Below are 26,393 nucleotides of genomic sequence, written 5' to 3'. Positions count from 1 at the left end.
TTCGCCAGACTAAATGGTATTATTTCATCCGCATTATAAAATTTGTCTTAATCAAATGAGAAGCCATTTGATTGTATAAGATCAAACTCCGCACCTGGGAAAGAGCCCCCGGCACCGGCTCTAAGCATTCGGAACATTTTGTTATGAACGCTGAGCAGCTGAGTACCCCTTTAAAAGAAATGTAGAGTAGATGTGGAGAGCGTATAATCTCTCCCTCTCTATAATGAACTACGTCTTAGATGTATACAGACAATTTCCTGTAAAATTTTCCTCTAGGAATTTCTTAAGATCTTCTCAGATCTGTCTGGAGTTTTGAGTTTTGGAATTTTCTTTGTGTATCTACCCTTGGTTTTTACCAAAAACCTTATCAATTGATACATACCCCTCAGTTGGAATTGCCCAATGGATGTAGACTGGGTGTTCACGGATACAAATAAGCATCTAGTGATATTATTTGACCATATATTAACCTCCTTCCGGCTTATGGGCATTCACCAGTTTACTAGGTGGCGCTATTGCATAGGTAATTAGACTTGCTACCCAGCAAGGGTTATTTTCTTAAAATTACCTCATCCCTCTATCGTGGACACAATGTTTTGAGACCTTGAGCAATTAAACCCAGTGTTTCCAGGCCTTGTGGAGCCAGTATAGATGTGTATACTCCGTATTTATACAATAAAGCTACAATAAAATACACAAAGTGTTCTAGAGTATAAAAGACAAGCAGAGTTTCTCATGGGATAGTTTGTCTTTCTATATGGGAATTGTAGGGCACAGGACAGTGAAGTAATACACTCACCTTTTTCTGTTGTGTAGGTGACACAACAGCTAGTTGGCCAGTGCTGCGTTATAGCGGTACAGCCACCCTGTGGTCGGACTCAGGACGATCCCCCGGCCTATGTATACAAGAGTTTGCATGTACTCCGACTAAAATGGAGATGAAAACGTCAGTCAGCGCAACCGCTCAGGAAATGCATAGAAGAGAAGTCCGGATGTGATATAAAAAAATCCAATTTATTTAAAGGGGTACTCCGCTGCTCAGCATTTGGAACAAACTTTTCTGAACGCTGGAGCTGGCGCCGGGAGCTTGTGACGTCATAGTCACACCCATCATGATGTGACATCCCGCCCCCTCAATGCAAGTCTATGGGAGGGGGCGTGGTGGCTGTCACGCCCCCTCCCATAGACTTGCATTGAGGGGGTGGGGTATCACATCATGAGGGGGCGGAGCTATGACATCACAAGCTCCCGGCGCCGACTCCAATTTGTTCCAAACGCTGTGCAGCGGAGTACCCCTTTAAGCCTAGCTCACATTGAAAAAGGGACATGCGTCCCGAAACGCGTCGTTTTTTTAGGCATCTTAATCAAATAGGATTTTTTTTATATATCACATTTGGACTTCTCTTCTACGCATTTCCTGAGCGGTTGCGCTGACTGACCCTGCGCTTTCATCTCCATTTGAATATAAATACCTGCGAACTCTCATAACATACAAATAACATACACATCATCTCATAGACTGCAGGGCACAGCCAGGGCTTCAGGTCAAAGTTCACACTTGGGATCTCAGTCTTTTTCACAGATACTAATGACGTCTAACACAGTTAATAAGACAACAATGTATAGCATAACTATATGCAGTGTGTGATATAAAATAATATGATATGTATGATGTCACTAACAATACTAACCTGTGTACATGACAACACCATATGTCCTATGTATTATGCAACCAAGAAATTCCCAAAGAAAAAAATTGTGTTTCATAGGAGGCGCAAAATGAACCAGGTATGATCTCAAAGTCCTCTATGTATTATGTGTTATTGGTTTATATTTTATTGTGTGTTCTAAATTTATATATATTATTGTGTGTTCTTGGTTTATATATTATTTAGTGTTCTTGGTTTATATATTATTGTGTGTTCTTGGTTTATATATTATTGAGTGTTCTTGGTTTATATATTATTGTGTGTTATTGGTTTATATATTATTGAGTGTTCTTGGTTTATATATTATTATGTGTTCTTGGTTTATATTTTATTGTGTGTTCTTGGTTTATATATTGTATTATGTGTTATTGGTTTATATATTATTGTGTGTTCTTGCTTTATATTTCATCGTGTGTTCTTGGTTTATATATTATTGTGTGTTCTTGCTTTATATTTCATCGTGTGTTCTTGGTTTATATTGTGTTGTGTTCTTGGTTTATATATTATTGTGTGTGCTTGGTTTATATATTGTATTGTGCATTTTTGGTTTATATATTATTGTGTGTTCTTGATTTATATATTATTGTGTGTTCTTGGTTTATATATTATTGTGCGTTCTTGGTTTATATATTATTGTGTGTTCTTGATTTATATATTATTGTGTGTTCTCGGTTTATATATTGTGTGTTCTTGGTTTATATGTTATTGTGTGTTGTGTTGTTGGTTTATATTTTATTGTTTGTTATTGGTTTATATTTCAATGTGTGTTCTTGGTTTATATATTATTGTGTGTTCTTGGTTTATATATTATTGTGTGTTGTTGGTTTATATATTATTATGTGTTCTTGGTTTATATATTATTGTGTGTTGTTGGTTTATAAATTATTGTGTGTTCTTGGTTTATAAATTATTGTGTGTTCTTGGTTTATATATTATTGTGTGTTCTTGGTTTATATTTCTTTGTGTGTTCTTGGTTTATAAATTATTGTGTGTTCTTGGTTTATAAATTATTGTGTGTTCTTGGTTTATATATTATTGTGTGTTCTTGGTTTATATATTATTGTGTGTTCTTGGTTTATAAATTATTGTGTGTTCTTGGTTTATATATTATTGTGTGTTCTTGGTTTATATATTATTGTGTGTTCTTGGATTATATATTGTATTGTGTGTTCTTGGTTTATATTTCATTGTGTGTTCTTGGTTTATATTTCTTTGTGTGTTCTTGGTTTATATTTTATTGTGTGTTCTTTGTTTATATTTCATTGTGTGTTCTTGGTTTATATATTATTGTGTGTTCTTGGTTTATATATTATTGTGTGTTCTTGGTTTATAAATTATTGTGTGTTCTTGGTTTATATATTATTGTGTGTTCTTGGTTTATATATTATTGTGTGTTCTTGGATTATATATTGTATTGTGTGTTCTTGGTTTATATTTCATTGTGTGTTCTTGGTTTATATTTCTTTGTGTGTTCTTGGTTTATATTTTATTGTGTGTTCTTTGTTTATATTTCATTGTGTGTTCTTGGTTTATATATTATTGTGTGTTCTTGGTTTATATATTATATTGTGTGTTGTTGGTTTATATTTCATTGTGTGTTGTTGGTTTATATATTATTGTGTGTTCTTGGTTTATATATTATATTGTGTGTTGTTGGTTTATATTTCATTGTGTGTTCTTGGTTTATATTTCTTTGTGTGTTCTTGGTTTATATTTCATTGTTTGTTCTTGGTTTATTGTGTGTTGTTGGTTTATATTTTATTCTGTGTTCTTGGTTTAAATTTCATTGTGTGTTGTTGGATTATATATTATTGTGTGTTCTTGGTTTATATATTGTATTGTGTGTTCTTGGTTTATATATTGTATTGTGTGTTCTTGGTTTATATTTCATTGTGTGTTCTTGGTTTATATTTCATTGTTTGTTCTTGGATTATATATTATTGTGTGTTCTTGGTTTATATATTGTATTGTGTGTTCTTGGTTTATATTTCATTGTGTGTTGTTGGTTTATATTTTATTGTGTGTTCTTGGTTTATATTTTATTGTGTGTTCTTGGTTTATATTTCATTGTTTGTTCTTGGGTTTTCAACAGGGAAAATCGGGCTCACTGCATCGATATTGAGACAGCCTATATGCAAGGGTGTGAGAAGCTGGATCAAGCTGTCATGGTAGGTGGACGCTATAGAGCAGTGATCTCCAACCAGTCGATGTTTAAAAGCTACAGCTCCCAGCATGCCCAGACAGCTGTTGGCTGTCTGAGCATGCTAGGAGTTGTAGTTTTGCAAGAGCTGGAGGTCTGCAGTTTGGTCAGGGGGCATGGCTGGAGCTCAGAGAAATGCCAAGAGGGCGGAGCTGGAAAGCTGCAAAGACACCACCAGACTGACAATGAGAGGACACACAACTTCCTGTCAGGATTAAAGGCAGAGTCAAGAAGCTGCTGTGCCAACACCACACTGACAATAAAAAGGACTACACAACTTCCTGTGAGGAAAGAGGGAGGAGTCAGGGAGCTTCTGAGACAACAACACCCTGACAATGAGAGGACTACACAATTTCCTTTCACACATTTTGTGATAACATTAGTTGGTTATTTTTCTTGGGGTAATAGTTTTATTTAATACAATTTTATGACATCGGAATACCCCTTTAAACTGGCAGATCCTCTATAAAGTGACCCAAACAATGAGAGAACACAACCTGTCATACAAGCCTTGTGCTGCAGAACACCAAGTATTGATCTATATTATTATCTATATAAATAAAAAGTATTATGTATTGATCTATATTATTATGTACAGATGAAAAGTATTATGTATTGATCTGTATTATTATGTACAGATGGAAAGTATTATGTATTGATCTATATTATGATGTACAGATGAAAAGTATTATGTATTGATCTGTATTATTATGTACAGATGGGAAGTATTATGTATTGATCTATATTATTATGTAAAGATGAAAAGTATTATGTATTGATCTATACTATTATGTATATAAATAAAAAGTATTATCTATTGATCTATACTATTATGTATATAAATAAAAAGTGTTATGTATTGATCTATATTATTGTGTAAAGATGAAAAGTATTATGTATTGATCTATACTATTATGTATTGATGGAAAGTATTATGTATTGATCTATATTATTATGTAAAGATGAAAAGTATTATGTATTGATCTATACTATTATGTATATAAATAAAAAGTGTTATGTATTGATCTATACTATTATGTATTGATGGAAAGTATTATGTATTGATCTATATTATGTATATAAATAAAAAGTATTATGTATTGATCTATACTATTATGTATTGATGGAAAGTATTATGTATTGATCTATATTATTATGTATTGATGGAAAGTATTATGTATTGATCTATATTATTATGTGTATAAATAAAAAGTATTATGTATTGATCTATATTATTATGTACCGTATATAAATAAAAAGTATTATGTATTGATCTATACTATTATGTATATAAATAAAAAGTATTATGTATTGATCTATATTATTATGTACAGATTAAAAGTATTATGTATTGATCTATATTATTATGTATTGATGAAAAGTATTATCTATTGATCTATATTAGTATATATAGATGAAATGTATATTGATATATATTAGATATAGTTGGAAAATATAATGTCCTGATCTATATTAATATGTGTTGATGGAAAGTATTATGTATTGATCTATATTATTATGTATAGATGAAACGTATTATGTATTGATCTATATTATTATGTGTTGATGGAAAGTATTATTTATTGATCTATATTATTATGTAAATATGAAAAGTATTATGTATTGATCTATATTATTATGTAAATATGAAAAGTATTATGTATTGATCTATGTTATTATGTATATAAATAAAAAGTATTATGTATTGATCTATATTATTATGTAAAGATGAAAAGTATTATATATTGACCTATATTATTATGTATTGATGAAAAGTATTATGTATTGATCTATATTATTATGTAAAGATGAAAAGTATTATGTATTGATCTATATTATTATGTATTGATAGAAAGTATTATGTATTGATGTATATTATTATGTAAAGATGAAAAGTATTATGTATTTATCTATATTATTATGTAAAGATGAAAAGTATTATGTATTGATCTATATTACTATATATAGATGAAAAGTATTATGTATTGATCTATATTATTATGTATTGATGGAAAGTATTATGTATTGATCTATATTATGTATATAAATAAAAAGTATTATGTATTGATCTATATTATTATGTAAAGATGAAAAGTATTATGTATTGATCTATATTATTATGTATTGATAGAAAGTGTTATGTATTGATCCATATTATTATGTAAAGATGAAAATATTATGTATTGATCTATATTATTATGTAAAGATGAAAAGTATTATGTATTGATCCATATTATTATGTAAAGATGAAAATATTATGTATTGATCTATATTATTATGTAAAGATGAAAAGTATTATGTATTGATCTATATTATTATGTATTGATAGAAAGTATTATGTATTGATCCATATTATTATGTAAAGATGAAAAGTATTATGTATTGATCCATATTATTATGTAAAGATGAAAAGTATTATGTATTGATCTATATTATTATGTACAGATTAAAAGTATTATGTATTGATCTATATTATTATGTATAGATGAAAAGTATTATGTATTGATCTATATTATTATGTATTGATGAACAGTATTATCTATTGATCTATATTAGTATATATAGATGAAATGTATATTGATCTATATTAGATATAGATGGAAAATATAATGTCCTGATCTATATTATTATGTGTTGATGGAAAGTATTATGTATTGATCTATATTATTATGTATAGATGAAACGTATTATGTATTGATCTAATATATACTATGTATAGATGGAAAGTATTATGTATTGATTTTTATTATTATGTAATGTTATTTATTAATATGCATTGATGTCCAATATTATTTAAATTTTTGGGCTATATATATATCATTTTGTGCGTCTATTACAGACAGTGAAGGAGCTGCAGACGTCCACCCGGGAGGCAATCATCCTCCTGAAGGCCATGATTGAGGAGGTGCGGAACAGCGCAGACGAGGAGGAGACGTCCATCAATACTCTGTTCAGCAGCATGCAGGTAACCTGGGAACATTCACAGGAGTAATAGGAACAGTCACATATACAGGAGCATTTACATACAACAGTAGTGGTAACTAATAAACATCAAGAAATGAGGCTGACACTACAAGATCTGCACTATGAGTCAATGGTGCAACTAGGGGGGCGGCCACAGGGTAACAGGATTCTTAGGGGTACAATTAATGCCCCCCTATCCTGGCCTGGATATTGTAAAATAGTGAAGATTTATTGGTCCATATCACAGTACAGGACAGGTTTCGGCATAAGTGCCTTCCGATAGGCAGACAGCTGAGGGAGGCAGACATCCGAAACACATCATGTACTACAATATGGACCAATAAATCTTCACTAGTTTACAACATTGGTGAGTGCTGGATTTGCAAATTTATTACAAAAGAAAAAGTAAAACTTTCCCATGGACATAAGTATTCAGACCCCTTGTTATGTCCTGTAGTTCTTCTGTCTTCCATTTCTCTTTGATGAGACTTGAGTGCGACGTCAGATCCATTTTGTGGCTTTGGTGGCATTTTCTGCAGTCTTATCTAAAAGGGAGTACCGTATATACTCGAGTATAAGCCGAGTTTTTCAGCACATTTTTTTGTGCTGAAAACACCCCCCTCGGCTTATACTCGAGTGAACTCTCCGCCTGTCAATCCCTTCTCAGTGGTCTTCAACCTGCGGACCTCCAGATGTTGCAAAATTACAACTCCCAGCATGCCCGGACAGCCGATGGCTGTCCGGGCATGCTGGGAGTTGTGGTTTTGCAACATCTGGAGGTCCGCAGGTTGAAGACCACTGGACTGACAGGCAGTGATGATGAAGGGGGGGGGGGTGGTTTTATGATGACAGAGGGATGATGATGAAGGGGGGATGATGATGACAGGCGGTGATGATGAAGGGGAGGTGTGAGATGATGACAAGGGATGATGATGAAGGGGGGATGATGATGAAGGGGGGATGATGATGAAGGGGGGATGATGACAGGCGGTGATGATGAAGGGGGGATGATGACAGGCGGTGATGATGAAGGGGGTGTGTGGGATGATGACAGGCAGTGATGATGAAGGGGGGGGTGATGACAGGCGGTGATGATGAAGGGGGGGTGATGACAGGCGGTGATGATGAAGGGGGGATGATGACAGGGGGATGATGATGAAGGGGGGATGATGACAGGCGGTGATGATGAAGGGGGGGATGATGACAGGGTAATGATGAAGGGGGGATGATGACAGGGTAATGATGAAAGGGGGATGATGACAGGTGGTGATGATGACAGGCGCTGATGATGAAGGAGGGGATGATGACAGGGTAATGATGAAGGGGGGATGATGACAGGTGGTGATGATGACAGGCGCTGATGATGAAGGAGGGGATGATGACAGGGTAATGATGAAGGGGGGGATGATGACAGGGTGATGATGACCGGGGTGAAAATGACGGGGGTCTGGATGATGACAGGGGGTGATGATGACATGGGGGGGGATGATGTATTTCCCACCCTAGGCTTATAGTCGAGTCAATAACTTTTTTTTTTCCTGTTTTTTGGGGGGAAATTAGGGGCCTCGGCTTATATTCGTCCGGCTTATACTCGAGTATATACGGTATGACATCATTTTAGCTAAAGGAGTACTCTGATGGGAATTTTTTTTTTATCATCTGGTGTCAGAAAGTTAAACAAATGTGTAAATTACTTCTATATAAAAATCTTAACCCTTCCAGTACTTATCAGCTGCTGTGGAAGTTGTGTAGTTCTTTTCAGTCTGAGCACAGTGCTCTCTGCTGATAAATACTGGAAGATTATTAAATAGAGGTAATGTACAAATCTGTATAACTTTCTGGAACTAGTTTATTTGAAATTTTTTATTTAACTACCGGAGTACCGCTTTAAGGTTGATGATAATTTTACAGTGTGACAAGGGACAAACTTGGCTCTGCTACATCTGTCATATAGACGCTGAGCAGCCCCCTTTGATTTTTCTGTACATTTAGAATTCAGTTTTTTTTTTACCTTGTGTTAGGATTTCCAGATTGTTTTGTCCAAATTTATATCATAAGTCCAAATGAGTTGGTTTTCCTCAGCAAATATGGTGAGTCCCTGATACAGCAGATTTCATCCTTGTCTTCCCTCTAAGTGGCCACTAGGGGGCAGTCCTCACTAGTGCTGGATGTCTCCTGGAGGATACTCTGAGCAAGTTATGAAAAATGACAGAGATTTGTAGCAGAAATGTCATATAATTGTGAGTGTGTTTGACTCTTTCTCAGGAGAAGCTGGCCGAGCGGAAAAAGATCCTTCTGAAAGCCGTGCAGTGGTGAGAACTGATGATGAACCTTTTGAGATTCCAGCATTTAAATAAAAAAAAATAAAAATTAATTAATAATAAAAATGTGTTCTGCCACTGCTCAGTGTCCACCGGCTGCAGTGACCGCCACATACATTGTACATGTGACCCTGCAGCCAATCACAGGCCTCAGAGGTGACGTGCGGGAAGAGAATGCTGGGGCCAGTAGTGAATGGATGCAGCATGACTTAGGGACAAACTCAGAAGTATCTAAGTATCTTCTAGGTCAGTGTTTCCCAACCAGGGTGCCTCCAGCTCTTGCAAAACTACAACTCCCAGCATGTCCGGACAGCCTTATGCTGGGAGTTGAAGTTTTGCAACTGCTGGAGGCACCCTGGTTGGGAAAAACTGCTCTCGGTTTTTAATGTTTATGTTGCTTCAGAAAGCGAAAGCTGAACTTCTGCTGCTTAAGGATACCAGGTCCCTGCCCCAAAAGTGGCCCCGGTATAAGTTAATGCTGGTCAGACCGCCCGATGCCAGACACCAGGCAGAGCTGAGGCTGAGGGTAATAGCAGGAGACACCGTCCAGTCCAGTGTGGGTTAAACAGTAGCAGAAAGCAGCTCCAATAGGTGGCACTGAAGATGTTCCAGCAGGATGAATGTCTGGATGGATACAGGCTCAGTGTCAACAGAATAGGTCATGTATAGGAGAGTCAGCGAGGTACACAAGGGTCAGGCAGAGGCAACGTCAGGTAAACAGGTTCAGGTCGAATACAGGATAGCAGATCAGGAACACATGGCAAATGGACAGGGCAGCTTTAAATAGGTAATGCCAGGCAGGGATAGGTTCAGGACATTAGAGACGCATGCACTGGCCTATTAAGTTGCATCCAGCACATGGGCGCAGCCCCTATGGGGAAGACCAGGAGCCAAGGGCTAATCAGGCATGCTGGGAGTTGTAGTTTTGCCATACCTGTTTTAGCATGTTGGACGTCACCATGTTCTCTTCTTTGTTTCCGTGGGAGATAAGTTGCTGCCAGTGGAATTTGACTGTGGCTTCATCCCCGTAATAAATGAGTATGGGGGGCAGATAGTAAATCATGTGTATAGGGGGCAGATGGTAAATCATGTGTATTGGGGCAGATAGTAAATCATGTGTATAGGGGCAGATGGTAAATCATGTGTATAGGGGGCAGATGGTAAATCATGTGTATGGGGGGCAGATGGTAAATCATGCGTATAGGGGGCAGATGGTAAATCATGTGTATGGGGGGCAGATGGTAAATCATGTGTATAGGGGCAGATGGTAAATCATGTGTATAGGGGCAGATGGTAAATCATGTGTATAGGGGGCAGAAGGTAAAGCATGTGTATGGGGGCGGGCAGATGGTAAATCATGCGTATAGGGGGCAGATGGTAAATCATGTGTATGGGGGTCAGATGGTAAATCATGTGTATAGGGGGCAGATAGTAAATCATGTGTATAGGGGGGCAGATGGTAAATCATGTGTATAGGGGGCAGAAGGTAAATCATGTGTATGGGGGGCAGATAGTAAATCATGTGTATAGGGGCAGATGGTAAAGCATGTGTATACGGCGCAGATGGTAAATCATGTGCATAGGGAGCAGATGGTAAATCATGTGTATGGGGGGCAGATGGTAAAGCATGTGTATGGGGGGGGGGGCAGATGGTAAATCATGGGTATGGGGGCAGATGGTAAATCATGTGTATGGGGGGGGGCAGATGGTAAATCATGTGTATGGGGGGGGGGGGCAGATGGTAAATGATGGGTATGGGGGGCAGATGGTAAATCATGGGTATGGGGGGCAGATAGTAAATCATGTGTATAGGGGGCAGATAGTAAAGCATGTGTATAGGGGGCAGATAGTAAAGCATGTGTATAGGGTGCAGATAGTAAAGCATGTGTATAGGGGGCAGATGGTAAATCATGTGTATAGGGGGGCAGATGGTAAAGCATGTGTATAGGGGCAGATGGTAAATCATGTGTATAGGGGGCAGATGGTAAATCATGTGTATAGGGGGCAGATGGTAAATCATGTGTATGGGGGGCAGATGGTAAATCATGTGTATGGGGGGCATATGGTAAATTATGTGTATGGGGGGCAGATGGTAAATCATGTGTATGAGGGGGGCAGATGGTAAATCATGTGTATAGGGGGCAGATGGTAAACCATGTGTATGGGGGGCAGATGGTAAATCATGTGTATGGGGGGCAGATGGTAAATCATGTGTATAGGGGGCAGATGGTAAAGCATGTGTATGGGGGGCAGATAGTAAATCATGTGTATAGGGGGCAGATGGTAAATCATGTGTATGGGGGGGCAGATGGTAAATCATGTGTATAGGGGGCAGATGGTAAATCATGTGTATGGGGGGGGCAGATGGTAAATCATGTGTATGGGGGGGGCAGATGGTAAATCATGTGTATAGGGGGCAGATGGTAAAGCATGTGTATGGGGGGCAGATGGTAAATCATGTGTATAGGGGGCAGATGGTAAATCATGTGTATAGGGGGCAGATGGTAAATCATGTGTATGGGGGGCAGATGGTAAATCATGTGTATGGGGGGCGGATGAGATGGTGAAGGTGCGGTATGGGAGGTGGAGGACAGCTTTATACTGTGATCGCCCCAGCAGGAGGATCCATTGTCGTCTCATCTCTCTCTGTTTTTTCTCCATGTTTAAAGCCAATATGATGAGAAGGAAAAGGCCTTTAAAGATCAACTCTCCCACCTGGCCTCCCTCCTGCCCACCCTGCAGGTAAGTGACGTATTGTGTAATACCCCGAATCACAATGTAGCGCAGACTTACCTGCGGCCAGAGCATCATGTACGGACACACGGGCATCCTAACGAGTAGGGAACCTCATACTATTTTATTTAACTGGTGCCAAAAAGTTCTACAGAATTGTAAATTACTTCTATATAAAATTCTTAATCCTTCCAGTACTTATCAGCTGCTGTATGCTCCACAGGAAGTTGTGTAGTTCTTTCCAGTCTGACCACAGTGCTCTCTGCTGCCTGGTTTGCTATGGGGATTTGCTCCTGCTCTGAACAGTTCCTGACATGGACAGAGGTGTCAGCAGAGAGCACTGTGGTCAGATTGGAAAGGACTACACAACTTCCTGTGGAGCATACAGCAGCTGATAAGTACTGGAAGGATTAAGAATTTTACATAAAAGTAAATTACAAATCTGTAGAACTTTCTGCCACCAGTTGATTTGAATTTTTTCTCCTCTGGAGTTCCCCTTAAATTCGTAATTTTCTGTTTATCAGAAAGAAAAGCCTGAAGCCGACATCTTGTAAGTAGTAAGAGATTAAAAGACAAAGAGAGGAGTTTATTAAGGAGTTCACACCTGTTATTTGAAGCGTCATTCTTCATTTTTAAGATACATTTATCATACCCATGTGGCATTTTTTTTTGTATCTTTTTTGCCATGCCGCCATTTTTCTTAGCTTTGGCGCAGGGGGGCGTGGTTAAGTGTTGTGGATTTTAAGACGCATTTATTATTATTTACATTGTTCTGAAAAGTTGCTACATTTTTCAGTAACGTAATTGCTGTGTTTTAATATAAATAAATGTTTTAATATAAATAAATGGGAAACGGAATCCGCAGTATGGCGTACTGAAGCATACGTTTTTAGCGTCCTGTAACATATGTTTAAACCGCAGGTTATACGGAAATAAAATGCAGCCGTATTATTGTATGGTTTTTCTTCCTCTGTATCAGGTCCATCTGGTCACATGCTCTGCGTTCCTCAGCTCCGCTAACAAGTCTGAGTTCTTGGACCTTGGCTATGTAAGTAACAGGTATATGGATCCACTACAGTAGTCAACAGCCAACGGCTGTCCGGGCATGCTGGGAGTTGTAGTTTTGCAACTCAGTCAATGACTCAGTTAACAGCTTTTACTCCAGATCCTCCATACACATGCACGCTCAGCTCAGCTATTCCTCCCGATCCTCCATACACATGCACGCTCAGCTCAGCTATTTCTCCCTATTCTCCATACACATGCATGCTCAGCTCAGCTAATCCTCCCGATCCTCCATTCACATGCACGCTCAGCTCAGCTATTCCTCCCAATCCTCCATACACATGCACGCTCATCTCAGTTAACAGCTATTCTTCCCAATCCTTTTTTCCCAACCAGTGTGCCTCCAGCTGTTTCAAAACTACAACCCCACTGGATGCTGGGAGCTGTAGTTTTGCAACAGCTGGAGGTCCTTAACTTGGAGACCACTGGCCTAGACCCTGACCTTGACCCTAGGCATGCTGGGAGTTGTAGTTTTGCAGCATTAGGAGTTCCACAGTTAAGATACTTAGCATCTAGGTCAGTGGTTTCCAAACAGTGGACCTCCAGATGTTGCAAAACTATAACTCCTAGCATACACGGACAGCCATTGGTTTAAAGTTCAGAGACGACTGAACTACAAAAAAACCTGGGCTTTCCCATCTGTGTCCTTATAATTGATGTCACATATGTCTTTACAGCAACTCATGGAACGTCTGCAGAAAATTGTAAAACTTCCTCACCGTTTGCGCCCGTCGCAGAGCAGTAAGGTGGGTAACGTTTTACGTACGATTGGATTAAACTCAAATACATGAAAAATTGTATTAAAAAAAATAAATAAATAAAACAAATACATTTCCCCATTCACTGACAGCAAGCATTGATCTTATTACATTTATTATATTTTATAATATCATTTTAGATTTATTAATATTGAATAATAATTATAACTATTATATTATAATAACACAAAGTATATGAGAAAGATGCAGAATTTTTCGCATTATTCGGCGCTGAACGTCCTGGTGTAAATTTCAGATCAACACGGACTACGCAGCCGAGTTCGCCCGGTGTCTTGAGCCGCTGCTGATGTTCAACCTTCGCCGCGCCGGCAGTGTGAGCGCCACATGTGGGGCCCCGGGACACGGAAACGGATGCCTGTAAGTGTTTAAGAATCTTATCGCCACCTACAGGAGAATGTCAGGATCTCCAGAAGATATTACCAATATTGTAGTGAAGGGGGAGGATATTTCACAGCGCACAGTTGACTTCCTGTCTGTAGATCCTTACCATAAGTGGCGGTATTAAACAGATAAGAGGCTTATGGTGCTGTCTTATAGTGAGGGCCTTGTTCACACGACGGAATTAATCCGTGCCCTTTTTGCGTAGTGGGAACGGGCCCTAAGATTCTCGGAGTTGCCCATAGCAACCAGTCACCTCTCAGCTTTCATTTTACCAGAGCAACATGAGACATAAAATCTGAGCTGTGATTGGTTGCTATGGGCAACAGAGACTCTTACTATAAGACGGGCCATACATCCCCCCGCTCTGTAGCAGTATATTTCGGTGATATATAGGGCTATTTTGGTACTTGAGCACCGTATGGCGCTGGTATGTGTTCACATTAATAAATGTATCGGGAAAGCTCCTATAGAGCCAAGTCATCTAGTATAGTAAAGTGTAGTGTGCGGCGCCTCGTTATACAGAGGTGCAGCATTATAGAACACTTACTATAGATATGTCCGGCACATATACTTCCGGAAATATTCCCAACATATACAGCGACTACAAGAAAAGGCTAAAGGGAAGTGTGAACAGAGCCTTATGTGGATCTCTTATTTGTCTGTACCTTAGCACTGTGTGGCGCTATTATTTCATCAGTGCGTGGCGCTATTATTTCAGCAGTGTGGCGCTATTATTTCATCAGTGTGTGGCGCTATTATTTCAGCACTGTGTGGCGCTATTATTTCATCAGTGTGTGGTACTATTATTTCAGCAGTGTGTAGCGCTATTATTTCATCAGTGTGTTGCATTATTATTTCATCAGTGTGTGGCACTCTTATTTCATCAGTGTGTGGCATTATTATTTCATCAGTGTGTGGCGTTATTATTTCATCAGTGTGTGGCATTATTATTTCATCAGTGTGTGGCGTTATTATTTCATCAGTGTGTGGCACTCTTATTTCATCAGTGTGTGGCGTTATTATTTCATCAGTGTGTGGCGCTATTATTTCATCAGTGTGTGGCACTCTTATTTCATCAGTGTGTGGCGCTATTATTTCATCAGTGTGTGGCATTATTATTTCATCAGTGTGTGGCGTTATTATTTCATCAGTGTGTGGCATTATTATTTCATCAGTGTGTTGCTATTATTTCAGAAGTGTGTGGCGCTATTATTTCATCAGTGTGTGGTACTATTATTTCATCAGTGTGTGGCATTATTATTTCATCAGTGTGTTGCTATTATTTCAGCAGTGTGTAGCGCTATTATTTCATCAGTGTGTGGCACTCTTATTTCATCAGTGTGTGGCGCTATTATTTCATCAGTGTGTTGCTATTATTTCAGAAGTGTGTGGCGCTATTATTTCATCAGTGTGTGGTACTATTATTTCATCAGTCTGGCGCTATTATTTCATCAGTGTGTGGCGCTATTATTTCATCAGTGTGTGGCGCTATTATTTCATCAGTGTGTGGCGCTATTATTTCAGCAGTGTGTAGCGCTATTATTTCATCAGTGTGTGGCACTCTTATTTCATCAGTGTGTGGCGCTATTATTTCATCAGTGTGTTGCTATTATTTCAGAAGTGTGTGGCGCTATTATTTCATCAGTGTGTGGTACTATTATTTCATCAGTCTGGCGCTATTATTTCATCAGTGTGTGGCGCTATTATTTCATCAGTGTGTGGCGCTATTATTTCATCAGTGTGTGGCGCTATTATTTCATCAGTGTGTGGCACTCTTATTTCATCAGTCTGGCGCTATTATTTCATCAGTGTGTGGCATTATTATTTCATCAGTGTGTTGCTATTATTTCAGCAGTGTGTAGCGCTATTATTTCATCAGTGTGTGGCACTCTTATTTCATCAGTGTGTGGCGCTATTATTTCATCAGTGTGTGGCGCTATTATTTCATCAGTGTGTTGCTATTATTTCAGAAGTGTGTGGCGCTATTATTTCATCAGTGTGTGGTACTATTATTTCATCAGTCTGGCGCTATTATTTCATCAGTGTGTGGCGCTATTATTTCATCAGTGTGTTGCTATTATTTCAGAAGTGTGTGGTGCTATTATTTTATCAGTGTGTGGCACTATTATTTCATCAGTGTGTGGCGCTATTATTTTATCAGTGTGTAGTGCTATTATTTCATCAGTGTGTGGCGCTATTATTTCATCAGTGTGAAGCGCTATTATTTCATCAGTGTGTGGTGCTATTATTTCATCAGTGTGTGGCGCTATTATTTCATCAGTGTGTTGCTATTATTTCATCAGTGTGTGGCACTATTATTCCATCAGTGTGTAGCACTATTATTTCATCAGTGTGTGGCGTTATTATTCCATCAGTGTGTGGCACTATTATTTCATCAGTGTGTGACGTTATTATTCCATCAGTGTGGCGCTATTATTTCATCAGTGTGTGGCGCTATTATTTCATCAGTGTCTTGCTATTATTTCAGAAGTGTGTGGTGCTATTATTTTATCAGTGTATGGCACTATTATTTCATCAGTGTGTGGCGCTATTATTTCATCAGTGTGTGGCATTATTATTTCATCAGTGTGTGGCGCTATTATTTCATCAGTGTGTGGCACTATTATTTCATCAGTGTGTAGCTATTATTTCATCAGTGTGTGGCGCTATTATTTCATCAGTGTGTAGCGCTATTATTTCATCAGTGTGTGGTGCTATTATTTCATCAGTGTGTGGCGCTATTATTTCATCAGTGTGTAGCTATTATTTCATCAGTGTGTGGTGCTATTATTTCATCAGTGTGTGGCGCTATTATTTCATCAGTGTGTTGCTATTATTTCATCAGTGTGTGGCACTATTATTCCATCAGTGTGTGGCGCTATTATTTCATCAGTGTGGCACTATTATTTCATCAGTGTGTGGCGTTATTATTCCATCAGTGTGTTATTATTCCATCAGTCCGATTAGTTGATGTTGAGGAAATGTCTCAATGAAATGACTTTATTGCGGATTTATTCCACTGATTTCAGTAAGGAAGACAAAATCCTTTGTAATTTTGCAGTGTTGTGGTTTTTTACTTTTTTATTCTATTTACACATTTATCACCAGCATCATCAACAGATACATAAATAGCTGCAGATTTTATGCGGATTTCATTGTTTTGCTGCAGATAACACATAGCATGTCCCCATGTGTGTCGGCTCCCTTATAAATCTTCTCTATCAGGTGTAAGGTAAACAGGACTGTGGTTACATTTCTAACCAGCGGGTGGCGCTCACTGCAGAGGCGGAGATACTCTTTACTTACTATTAATGTTGTATTCACATTATATACAGAAAAGAAAAACATGGCGTCTAAACTTATAATATTCATTTTCAGTGATATCTAAAAGGATTTTCTACCGATTCTTTTCGGCCTCGTACATCGGCTACCGGAACAATAACTGATCTTATTCTTGTCACAAAGACTGTAAAACAGCAGTACGGTATAATGACAGGACCGAGCATACCGCCAAATAACATTTCCTGGAATATTGGACGTAGAACAGGAGATTAACTGTACAGAGACGAGAGAGAGGCGCAGGGATGAGGGCTCCATCTACAGGGTCAACTAACAGTACTATAGGAGTTATATTCTTGTATATAGGAGCAGTATTATAGTAGTTATATTCTTGTATATAGGAGCGGTATTATAGTAGTTATATTCTTGTATATAGGAGCAGTATTATAGTAGTTATATTCTTGTATATAGGAGCAGTATTATAGTAGTTATATTCTTGTCTATAGGAGCAGTATTATAGTAGTTATATTCTTGTATATAGGAGCAGTATTATAGTAGTTATATTCTTGTATATAGGAGCAGTATTATAGTAGTTATATTCTTGTATACAGGAGCAGTATTATAGTAGTTATATTCTTGTATATAGGTGCAGTATTATAGTAGTTATATTCCTGTATATAGGAGCAGTATTATAGTAGTTATATTCTTGTATACAGGAGCAGTATTATAGTAGTTATATTCTTGTATATAGGAGCAGTATTATAGTAGTTATATTCTTGTGTATAGGATAAAGTATTATAGTAGTTATATTCTTGTATATAGGAGCGGTATTATAGTAGTTATATTCTTGTATATTGGAGCAGTATTATAGTAGTTATATTCTTGTATATAGGAGGCAGTATTATAGTAGTTATATTCTTGTATATAGGAGCAGTATTATAGTAGTTATATTCTTGTATATAGGAGCAGCATTATAGTAGTTATATTCTTGTATATAGGAGGCAGTATTATAGTAGTTATATTCTTGTATATAGGAGCAGTATTATAGTAGTTATATTCTTGTATATAGGAGCAGTATTATAGTAGTTATATTCTTGTATATAGGAGCAGTATTATAGTAGTTATATTCTTGTATATAGGAGCAGTATTATAGTAGTTATATTCTTGTATATAGGAGCAGTATTATAGTAGTTATATTCTTGTATATAGGAGCAGTATTATAGTAGTTATATTCTTGTATATAGGAGCAGTATTACAGTAGATATATTCTTGTATATAGGAGCAGTATTATAATAGTTATATTCTTGTATATAGGGGCAGTATTATAGTAGTTATATTCTTGTATATAGGAGCAGTATTACAGTATTTATATTCTTGTATATAGGAGCAGTATTATAGTAGTTATATTCTTGTATATAGGAGCAGTATTATAGTAGTTATATTCTTGTATATAGGAGGCAGTATTATAGTAGTTATATTCTTGTATATAGGAGGCAGTATTATAGTAGTTATATTCTTGTATATAGGAGCAGTATTATAGTAGTTATATTCTTGTATATAGGAGCAGTATTATAGTAGTTATATTGTATATAGGAACAGTATTATAGTAGTTATATTCTTGTATATAGGGAGCAGTATTATAGTAGTTATATTCTTGTATATAGGAGCAGTATTATAGTAGTTATATTCTTGTATATAGGAGCAGTATTATAGTAGTTATATTCTAGTATATAGGAGCAGTATTATAGTAGTTATATTCTTGTATATAGGAGCAGTATTATAGTAGTTATATTCTTGTATATAGGAGCAGTATTATAGTAGTTATATTCTTGTATATAGGAGCAGTATGATAGTAGTTATATTCTTGTATATAGGAACAGTATTATAGTAGTTATATTCTTGTATATAGGAGGCAGTATTATAGTAGTTATATTCCTGTATATAGGAGCAGTATTATAGTAGTTATATTCTTGTATATAGGAGCAGTATTATAGTAGTTATATTCTTGTATATAGGGGCAGTATTATAGTAGTTATATTCTTGTATATAGGAGCAGTATTATAGTAGTTATATTCTTGTATATAGGAGCAGTATTATAGTAGTTATATTCTAGTATATAGGAGCAGTATTATAGTAGTTATATTCTTGTATATAGGAACAGTATTATAGTAGTTATATTCTTGTATATATGAGCAGTATTATAGTAGTTATATTCTTGTATATAGGAGGCAGTATTATAGTAGTTATATTCTTGTATATAGGAACAATATTATAGTAGTTATATTCTTGTATATAGGAACAGTATTATAGTAGTTATATTCTTGTATATAAGAGCAGTATTATAGTAGTTATATTCTTGTATATAGGGAGCAGTATTATAGTAGTTATATTCTTGTATATAGGAGGCAGTATTATAGTAGATATATTCTTGTATATAGGAGCAGTATTATAGTAGTTATATTCTTGTATATAGGAGGCAGTATTATAATAGTTATATTCTTGTATATAGGGAGCAGTATTATAGTAGTTATATTCTTGTATATAGGAGCAGTATTATAGTAGTTATATTCTTGTATATAGGAGCAGTATTATAGTAGTTATATTCTTGTATATAGGAACAGTATTATAGTAGTTATATTCTTGCACATAGGGAGCAGTATTTTAAATTCACACATTTTTTTGCTCCTGGCGGAGGACCAGCATCTTTCCTTTTATCTGGATTGTGCTTGTGCGTTCCTCATCGGGTCACATGCCGCCTTCGTGTTTGCACCTGGGTGATTAGCGGCACGCCGGGGTTACAGACTTGTGGGCACATGCTCTGCACTATTTATATCAGAATTTCAGGGAACTCTTAGGGCTGAAATCTTTAGCCCGGTCTATATATATATATATATATATATATATATATATATATATATATATATATATGGGCTGGTGGATGGCACATTAGGCTCAAGCATCTTACATGTAGCGCACAGGGAAGGTGGAAGCTGAGAGGGGACACATTGGATGTAGGTTCTCTAACCCCGAGCCAACTCCTTCAAGTAGGTGGGTGAACCTCTTTTCCATATTGGGTGTGATTGTTCCCATGTATTGGGGTATCAGTGTATTTTATTCATCTTCCATCCTTCAGATTTAAATAGAAAAAAAAGTTATGGAAGTTTTAAAATGTCAGTAAGTTGGTGCTTGGGGAAAGCTATAGAGCAATAGGGGGGGCAGGGTTGGCAGCCGGGTCCTGGCTGACTCCTCTACTGCATAGGTGGGCACTAGTGTTATAAACGGAACACAGCGGGGTCCACTGTGGGGTTTCCCAACCAGTGTGCCTTCAGCTGTTGCAAAATTACAACTTTCAGCATGCCCGGACAGCTAGTGCACACTGTAAAATTTTGCAAAAATACAGTGTTTCCCAACCAGGGTGACTCCAGCTGTTGCAAATCAACAACTCCCTGCCCAAACAGCCAGTGCACACTGTAAAATGCAGTGTTTTCCCAACCAGGGTTCCTCCAGCTGTTGCAAAACTACAATTCCCAGCATGCCTGAAAAGCCAGTGCACACTGTAAAAGGCAGTGTTTCCCCAACTAGAGTGCCTCCAGCTGTTGCAAAATACAACTCCCAATATGCTTGAACAGCCAGTGCACACTGTAAAATACAGTGTTTCCCCATCTGGGGTGCCTCCAGCTGTTGCAAAACTACAATTCCCAGCATGCCTGAACAGCTAGTGCACACTGTAAAATGCAGTGTTTCTCCAACCAGGGTGCCTCCAGCTGTTGCAAAACTACAACTACCAGCATGCCTGAAAAGCCAGTGCACACTGTAAAATGCAGTGTTTTCCCAACCAGGGTTCCTCCAGCTGTTGCAAAACTACAATTCCCAGCATGCCTGAAAAGCCAGTGCACACTGTAAAAGGCAGTGTTTCCCCAACCAGGGTGCCTCCAGCTGTTGCAAACTACAACTCCCAATATGCTACAAAAGCCAGTGCACACTGTAAAATACAGTGTTTCCCCATCTTGGGTGCCTCCAGCTATTGCAAAACTACAATTCCCAGCATGCCTGAACAGCCAGTGCACACTGTAAAATGCAGTGTTTCCCCAACCAGGGTGCCTCCAGCTGTTGCAAAGCTACAACTCCCAGCATGCCCGGACAGCCAACGGCTGTCCGGGCATGTGGGAGTTGTAGTTTTGCAACAGCTGGAGGCACCCTGGTTGGGAAACACTGGTATAAAGTGTTGCTCTCTGTATAATCCCTATAGATAATTGTATCATGAATAGCCCATGTGATTACATTATACCTTATCCTATCGTATCACATCTTCTCTTTCAGCCAATGCTCCAAGGCTCTAGTAATGCCCGGATGTACCTCCTCCTGCGACAAGATGTCCATCACTGGGACCATCGTCCGTAAACCCACCATGCACCGATACATCAGCACCAAAGTCCTGCTGGCGGAAGGAGAGGACAACCCCTTTACTAAACATTGTCGCAGTTTCGAAGAAATGTACAGGGTAGGTGATGGGTCTTCTCCATAGCCCTATTACCTGTGTGGATACAACATTAAAGGGGTATTCTGGGGGCCCAGACATATTGTTTAGTTAATCCTATAGCCCAGTGTTTCCAAATCAGTGTGCCTCCAGCTGTTGCAACACCACAGTTCCCAGCTGCCCGGAGGCCCCCTGGTTGGAAAACACTGCTGTATGCGGTAGCCGCAGGGATGATGAGTGTTATGCTACAGGCAAAATAGGGATAGAGACCTCTGCACATTAGGATTCTGTCGCCCGTCCATTGATGTCTATGGGAGGGGGTGTGATGGTCATCACTCTCCCTCCCATAGACATCAATGGAGAGGGTGTGGCATGAGGTCAAGAGGGGGACGTGGCCTAGACGTTGTGACCACGGCCGTGCTCCAAGCCTTCTGAACCGGATGTTCAGAAGGCTGTGGAACAGAAGTACCTCTTTAAAAGAGCTTAGAATGTTACAGCTATTTAAGCCAGGTGAATGGATATTTGGTCACTGTCCCTTTACTGAATTTATTGACCTGTAGAAAGAAAAAAGGAGAGACCAGAGGGAGGCGCCTCGTGTGATACCGTATGGGAATGGAATATTACAGCAGTTTGTGGTCAAAATGAATGACCCCTAGGTAGTGGCTGCTCACCTGAGAGCAAGTCAGAACTTGCATATCAACCCACAGTGGGGTTACAAAAGTTCACGGAGTACTGGAACCGCTGCTAAGCCGGAGGTCACAGGAAAAGGAGGAAGACCAATCCTGATGGAGCTTGTGGTATGGAAGTTGAGAAAAAGACCTCTTAAAGGCGCTGCAGACTCCAATGGAATAAAACCGAAGCCAGAGATGTAGCAATGGTACAAAACACTGGGAGGTTTATTGCAATAGATAAAACAATAAAATGGATTACGCGTTTCGGGGGAGCCACCCCCTTCTTCAGATCAGAATACATGCAGTGAGATATGCAGAGTTTAAATATGTACAAAATGGGCGCCAACCACTTAAGTGGGAGGAGCCAAGCATGTTTATGTCACATGATGCAAAAAACAGAATATAATAAATGAGTCTAAAAAAACATCCAGTATACATTTAACAATTGTATCAGACCATTGTGAATATAAAATCACAAGAGCCATCTTATTAATACAGTAAGGAATGTAAAACAGGCATACAGAATTTAGGAATCTCTAGGTGCTTTTTGGTATGTGTATGTGTAATGGATAAGACAAATGTAAATGTTCGCAATAGAATATGTTTCTATTCATATTTCAATTCACTGAAACTACTGATGAGGATCTTCACAGGTTGGCTTATTATGGTGCATTATGTAGACTCTTCTGTACTCACACGACTCTGGTTTTGTGGACACGTTAGCCGAAGGGATGTAGGAAGGAAAAACATAATCATGATGTCTTAGTCAAGCAGCACAAACTCCAACTGAAAGCTAACAAAGAGATTAGTGTGTTGCAGAGAGGCCCTTGTTCAGTCATCTTCTTTCTGACAAAGACGATAAACTCCTTATGGGAGATGAAGAACTTGAACACTTTATCATCTCAGTGCAAACAGGAACAGAGACTTGGTTGTAGACCTGTTTTTCCCCTAATGATAACACCAGTGGTCCAGGTGTCGGAATCTCTAGCAATAGCTAAAACTAGGAAATATGAACCCTTTACTGACTGACTGGACTACCAAGACGAGAGCAGAGTTGGGAGATTTTGTCTGGTCGAGGCCAGACTAGAACCGGAACTAACAGGTTTGGGTCCAGTCTTTCTCATGGGACAGGGAGGCCGGAATGGGGACTTCTCCTGCAACCATTGGATGGGAGAATCTCTTCCATCTGTGCACTCCCCCCCCCATCATGTAAGTGGGCTGCTTTATGGGCTTGATGATCTAGCGCCTATGATGATCTAGCACCTATGATGATCTAGCAGCTATGATGTTCTAGCATCTATGATGATCTAACAACTATGATGTTCTAGCACCTATGATGTCCTAGCATCTATGATGATCTAGCACCTATGATGATCTAGCACCTATGATGTTCTAGCATCTATGATGATCTAGCGCCTATTATGTTCTAGCATCTATGATGATCTAGCAACTATGATGTTCTAGCACCTATGATGATCTACCACCTATGATGATCTAGCACCTATGATGTTCTATCACCTATGTTTTAGCACCCATGATGATCTAGCACCCATGATGATCTAGCACCCATGATGTTCTAGCACCTATGATGATCTAGAACCTATGATGTTCTAGCACCTATGATGATCTACGCCTATGATGTTCTAGCACATATGATGTTCTAACACCTATGTTGATCTAGAACCTATGATGATCTAGAACATATGATGTTCTAGCACCTATAACCCCTGAGCTGACACCAGCCACATATCACTTGGTAGAACAGCTCAGGCTTAGGTTCTATAGAAGTATATTAAGAAAGTGTTGCACTATGGCTACGGGATTAAATGGACAATATGTTTCGGTCCCCGGAGTACTCTTTAATAAATTCCTCCTTTAATCGTAGTTGATCCTGTCTATGGAGCTGTAGCTGATATATCAGACTGAATAATGATGTATTATGTCATTTTTCCATCAGACAATCCAGCTGGAGATCCAGAACCTGAAGGACCAAGTCCAGGAACTGCACCGAGACCTCACCAAACACCATTCTCTTATTAAGACAGACACAATGAGCGACATCATCCAGAAGTCTCTGCAGGTGGATGTTCAGATCGCCTCCGAGTATTCATCGGTAGAAATGATGAGGGCGGCATTCGAAGAGGTGAGTCCACCCCCCCCCCCCCCCTCTGCTGGTCAGCGCAGGCTCTTCTGTGTCATCACCGTGTAGGAACCTAAGCCTTGTGTAAGCGAGCAGCCTCACTGAGTGACACTCCGGTCAGCCTGTTGTAGAGTGTACTCGAGGTAAAAATTCCTTCCTGACTCCAAATATGGCCTCAGAATAATGCCCTGGATCAACGTTCTGTCCCTATAAATCTAGGTGTCCCTATTTCCTTGTCGTGGGATCTATGCCCCTATTGATGCCCCCCATTATTTTATTTGCCTTGGCAGCAGCTGCCCGACACTACAGCTAAATTTACTGTTTACTAAGACTCCCAAGTCCTTTTCCATGTCAGTCCTCACAAGTGTTCTCCCATTTAATACAAAATCCCAGCCCGGATTTTTCTTCCCCATGTGCATTACCTTATATTTATCAGTGTTACCTCATCTGCCACTTCCCAGCCCAAACATCCAACTTATCCAGATCCATTTGTAAAAGTGCACTGTCCTCTATAGTGTTATCTACTATACACAGTGCACTGTCCTCTATAGTGTTATCTACTATATACAGTGCACTGTCCTCTATTGTGTTATCTACTATACACAGTGCACTGTCCTCTATAGTGTTATCTACTATACACAGTGCACTGTCCTCTATAGTGTTTACCGCTTTACAGAGTTTAGTATCATCTGCAAAGATTGTTACTTTACTCTTCAACCCCTCTACAAGGTCATTAATAAATATATTAAATAGAATAGGACCCAAGACTGACCCCTGTGGTCCCCACTAGTAACAGTCACCCAATCAGAATAAGTAACATTAATAACCACCCTCTAATTCCTATCACTGAGCCAGTTACTTACCCACTTACACACATTCTCCCCCAGCCCGATCCTTCTCATTTTATGCCCCAATCTTTTATGTGGCACCGTATCAAATGCTTTGGAAAAATCCAGATATACGACATCCAGCGATTTCCCCTGGTCCAGTCTGGAGCTCACCTCCTCGTAAAAGCTGATCAGGTGACAGGACCGATCCCTCATAAAGCCATGCTGATATGGAGTCATACATTTATTTTTATTAAAATACTCCAAAATAGCATCTCTTAGAAAACCATCAAACAATTTACATACAACGGAGGTTAAACTAGCAGCTTGGTAATTCCCGGGGTCGCCTTTTGACCCCTTTTTAAATATTGGCACCACATTTGCCATGCGCCAGTCCTGGGGAACAGTCCCTGTTACTATAGAGTCCCTGAATATTAAAAATAGGGGTCTGTCTATTACATTACCTAATTCCTTTAGAACACGGGGATGAATGCCATCTGGACCTGGTGATTTGTCTATTTAGATTTTTTGTAGGCGGCACTGTACTTCTTCCTGGGTTAGACAGGTGACCTGTACTTCTTCCTGGGTTAGACAGGTGACCTGTACTTCTTCCTGGGTTAGACAGGTGACCTGTACTTCTTCCTGGGTTATACAGGTGACCTGTACTTCTTCCTGGGTTAGACAGGTGACCTGTACTTCTTCCTGGGTTAGACAGGTGACCTGTACTTCTTCCTGGGTTAGACAGGGGACCTGTACTGGGGAGTTTACCTTATCTCGCTGTATTTCACCTGGCATTTAATTTTCATCGGTGAATACAGTGGAGAAGAATTTTTTAATATATTTGCTT

At 38.6% G+C, this 26,393-nt stretch overlaps 1 protein-coding gene across 7 annotated transcripts in view; it reads left to right on the top strand.

The window, feature by feature from the left end:
- The window catches only part of RNF207 (ring finger protein 207), a 92,926-nt gene that overhangs the window by 47,811 nt on the left and 18,722 nt on the right, over positions 1-26,393 (top strand). For all 7 annotated transcript variants that reach the window (XM_056542951.1, XM_056542954.1, XM_056542953.1 and 4 more), the window contains 9 exons: positions 3,802-3,877; positions 6,749-6,874; positions 9,139-9,185; positions 11,864-11,936; positions 12,907-12,975; positions 13,670-13,738; positions 14,007-14,128; positions 21,752-21,932; positions 24,537-24,722. In XM_056542951.1, the coding sequence (XP_056398926.1) occupies positions 3,802-3,877; positions 6,749-6,874; positions 9,139-9,185; positions 11,864-11,936; positions 12,907-12,975; positions 13,670-13,738; positions 14,007-14,128; positions 21,752-21,932; positions 24,537-24,722 (949 nt within the window). The remainder of the gene's footprint in view (positions 1-3,801; positions 3,878-6,748; positions 6,875-9,138; positions 9,186-11,863; positions 11,937-12,906; positions 12,976-13,669; positions 13,739-14,006; positions 14,129-21,751; positions 21,933-24,536; positions 24,723-26,393) is intronic.

The sequence above is a fragment of the Hyla sarda genome, chromosome 10, assembly GCF_029499605.1.
Source record: "Hyla sarda isolate aHylSar1 chromosome 10, aHylSar1.hap1, whole genome shotgun sequence".
In the NCBI taxonomy this organism is placed as follows: Eukaryota; Metazoa; Chordata; class Amphibia; order Anura; family Hylidae; genus Hyla; species Hyla sarda.
The sequence above is the reverse complement of the archived record's forward strand: the minus strand, read 5'-3'. Positions and strand labels throughout refer to the sequence as shown.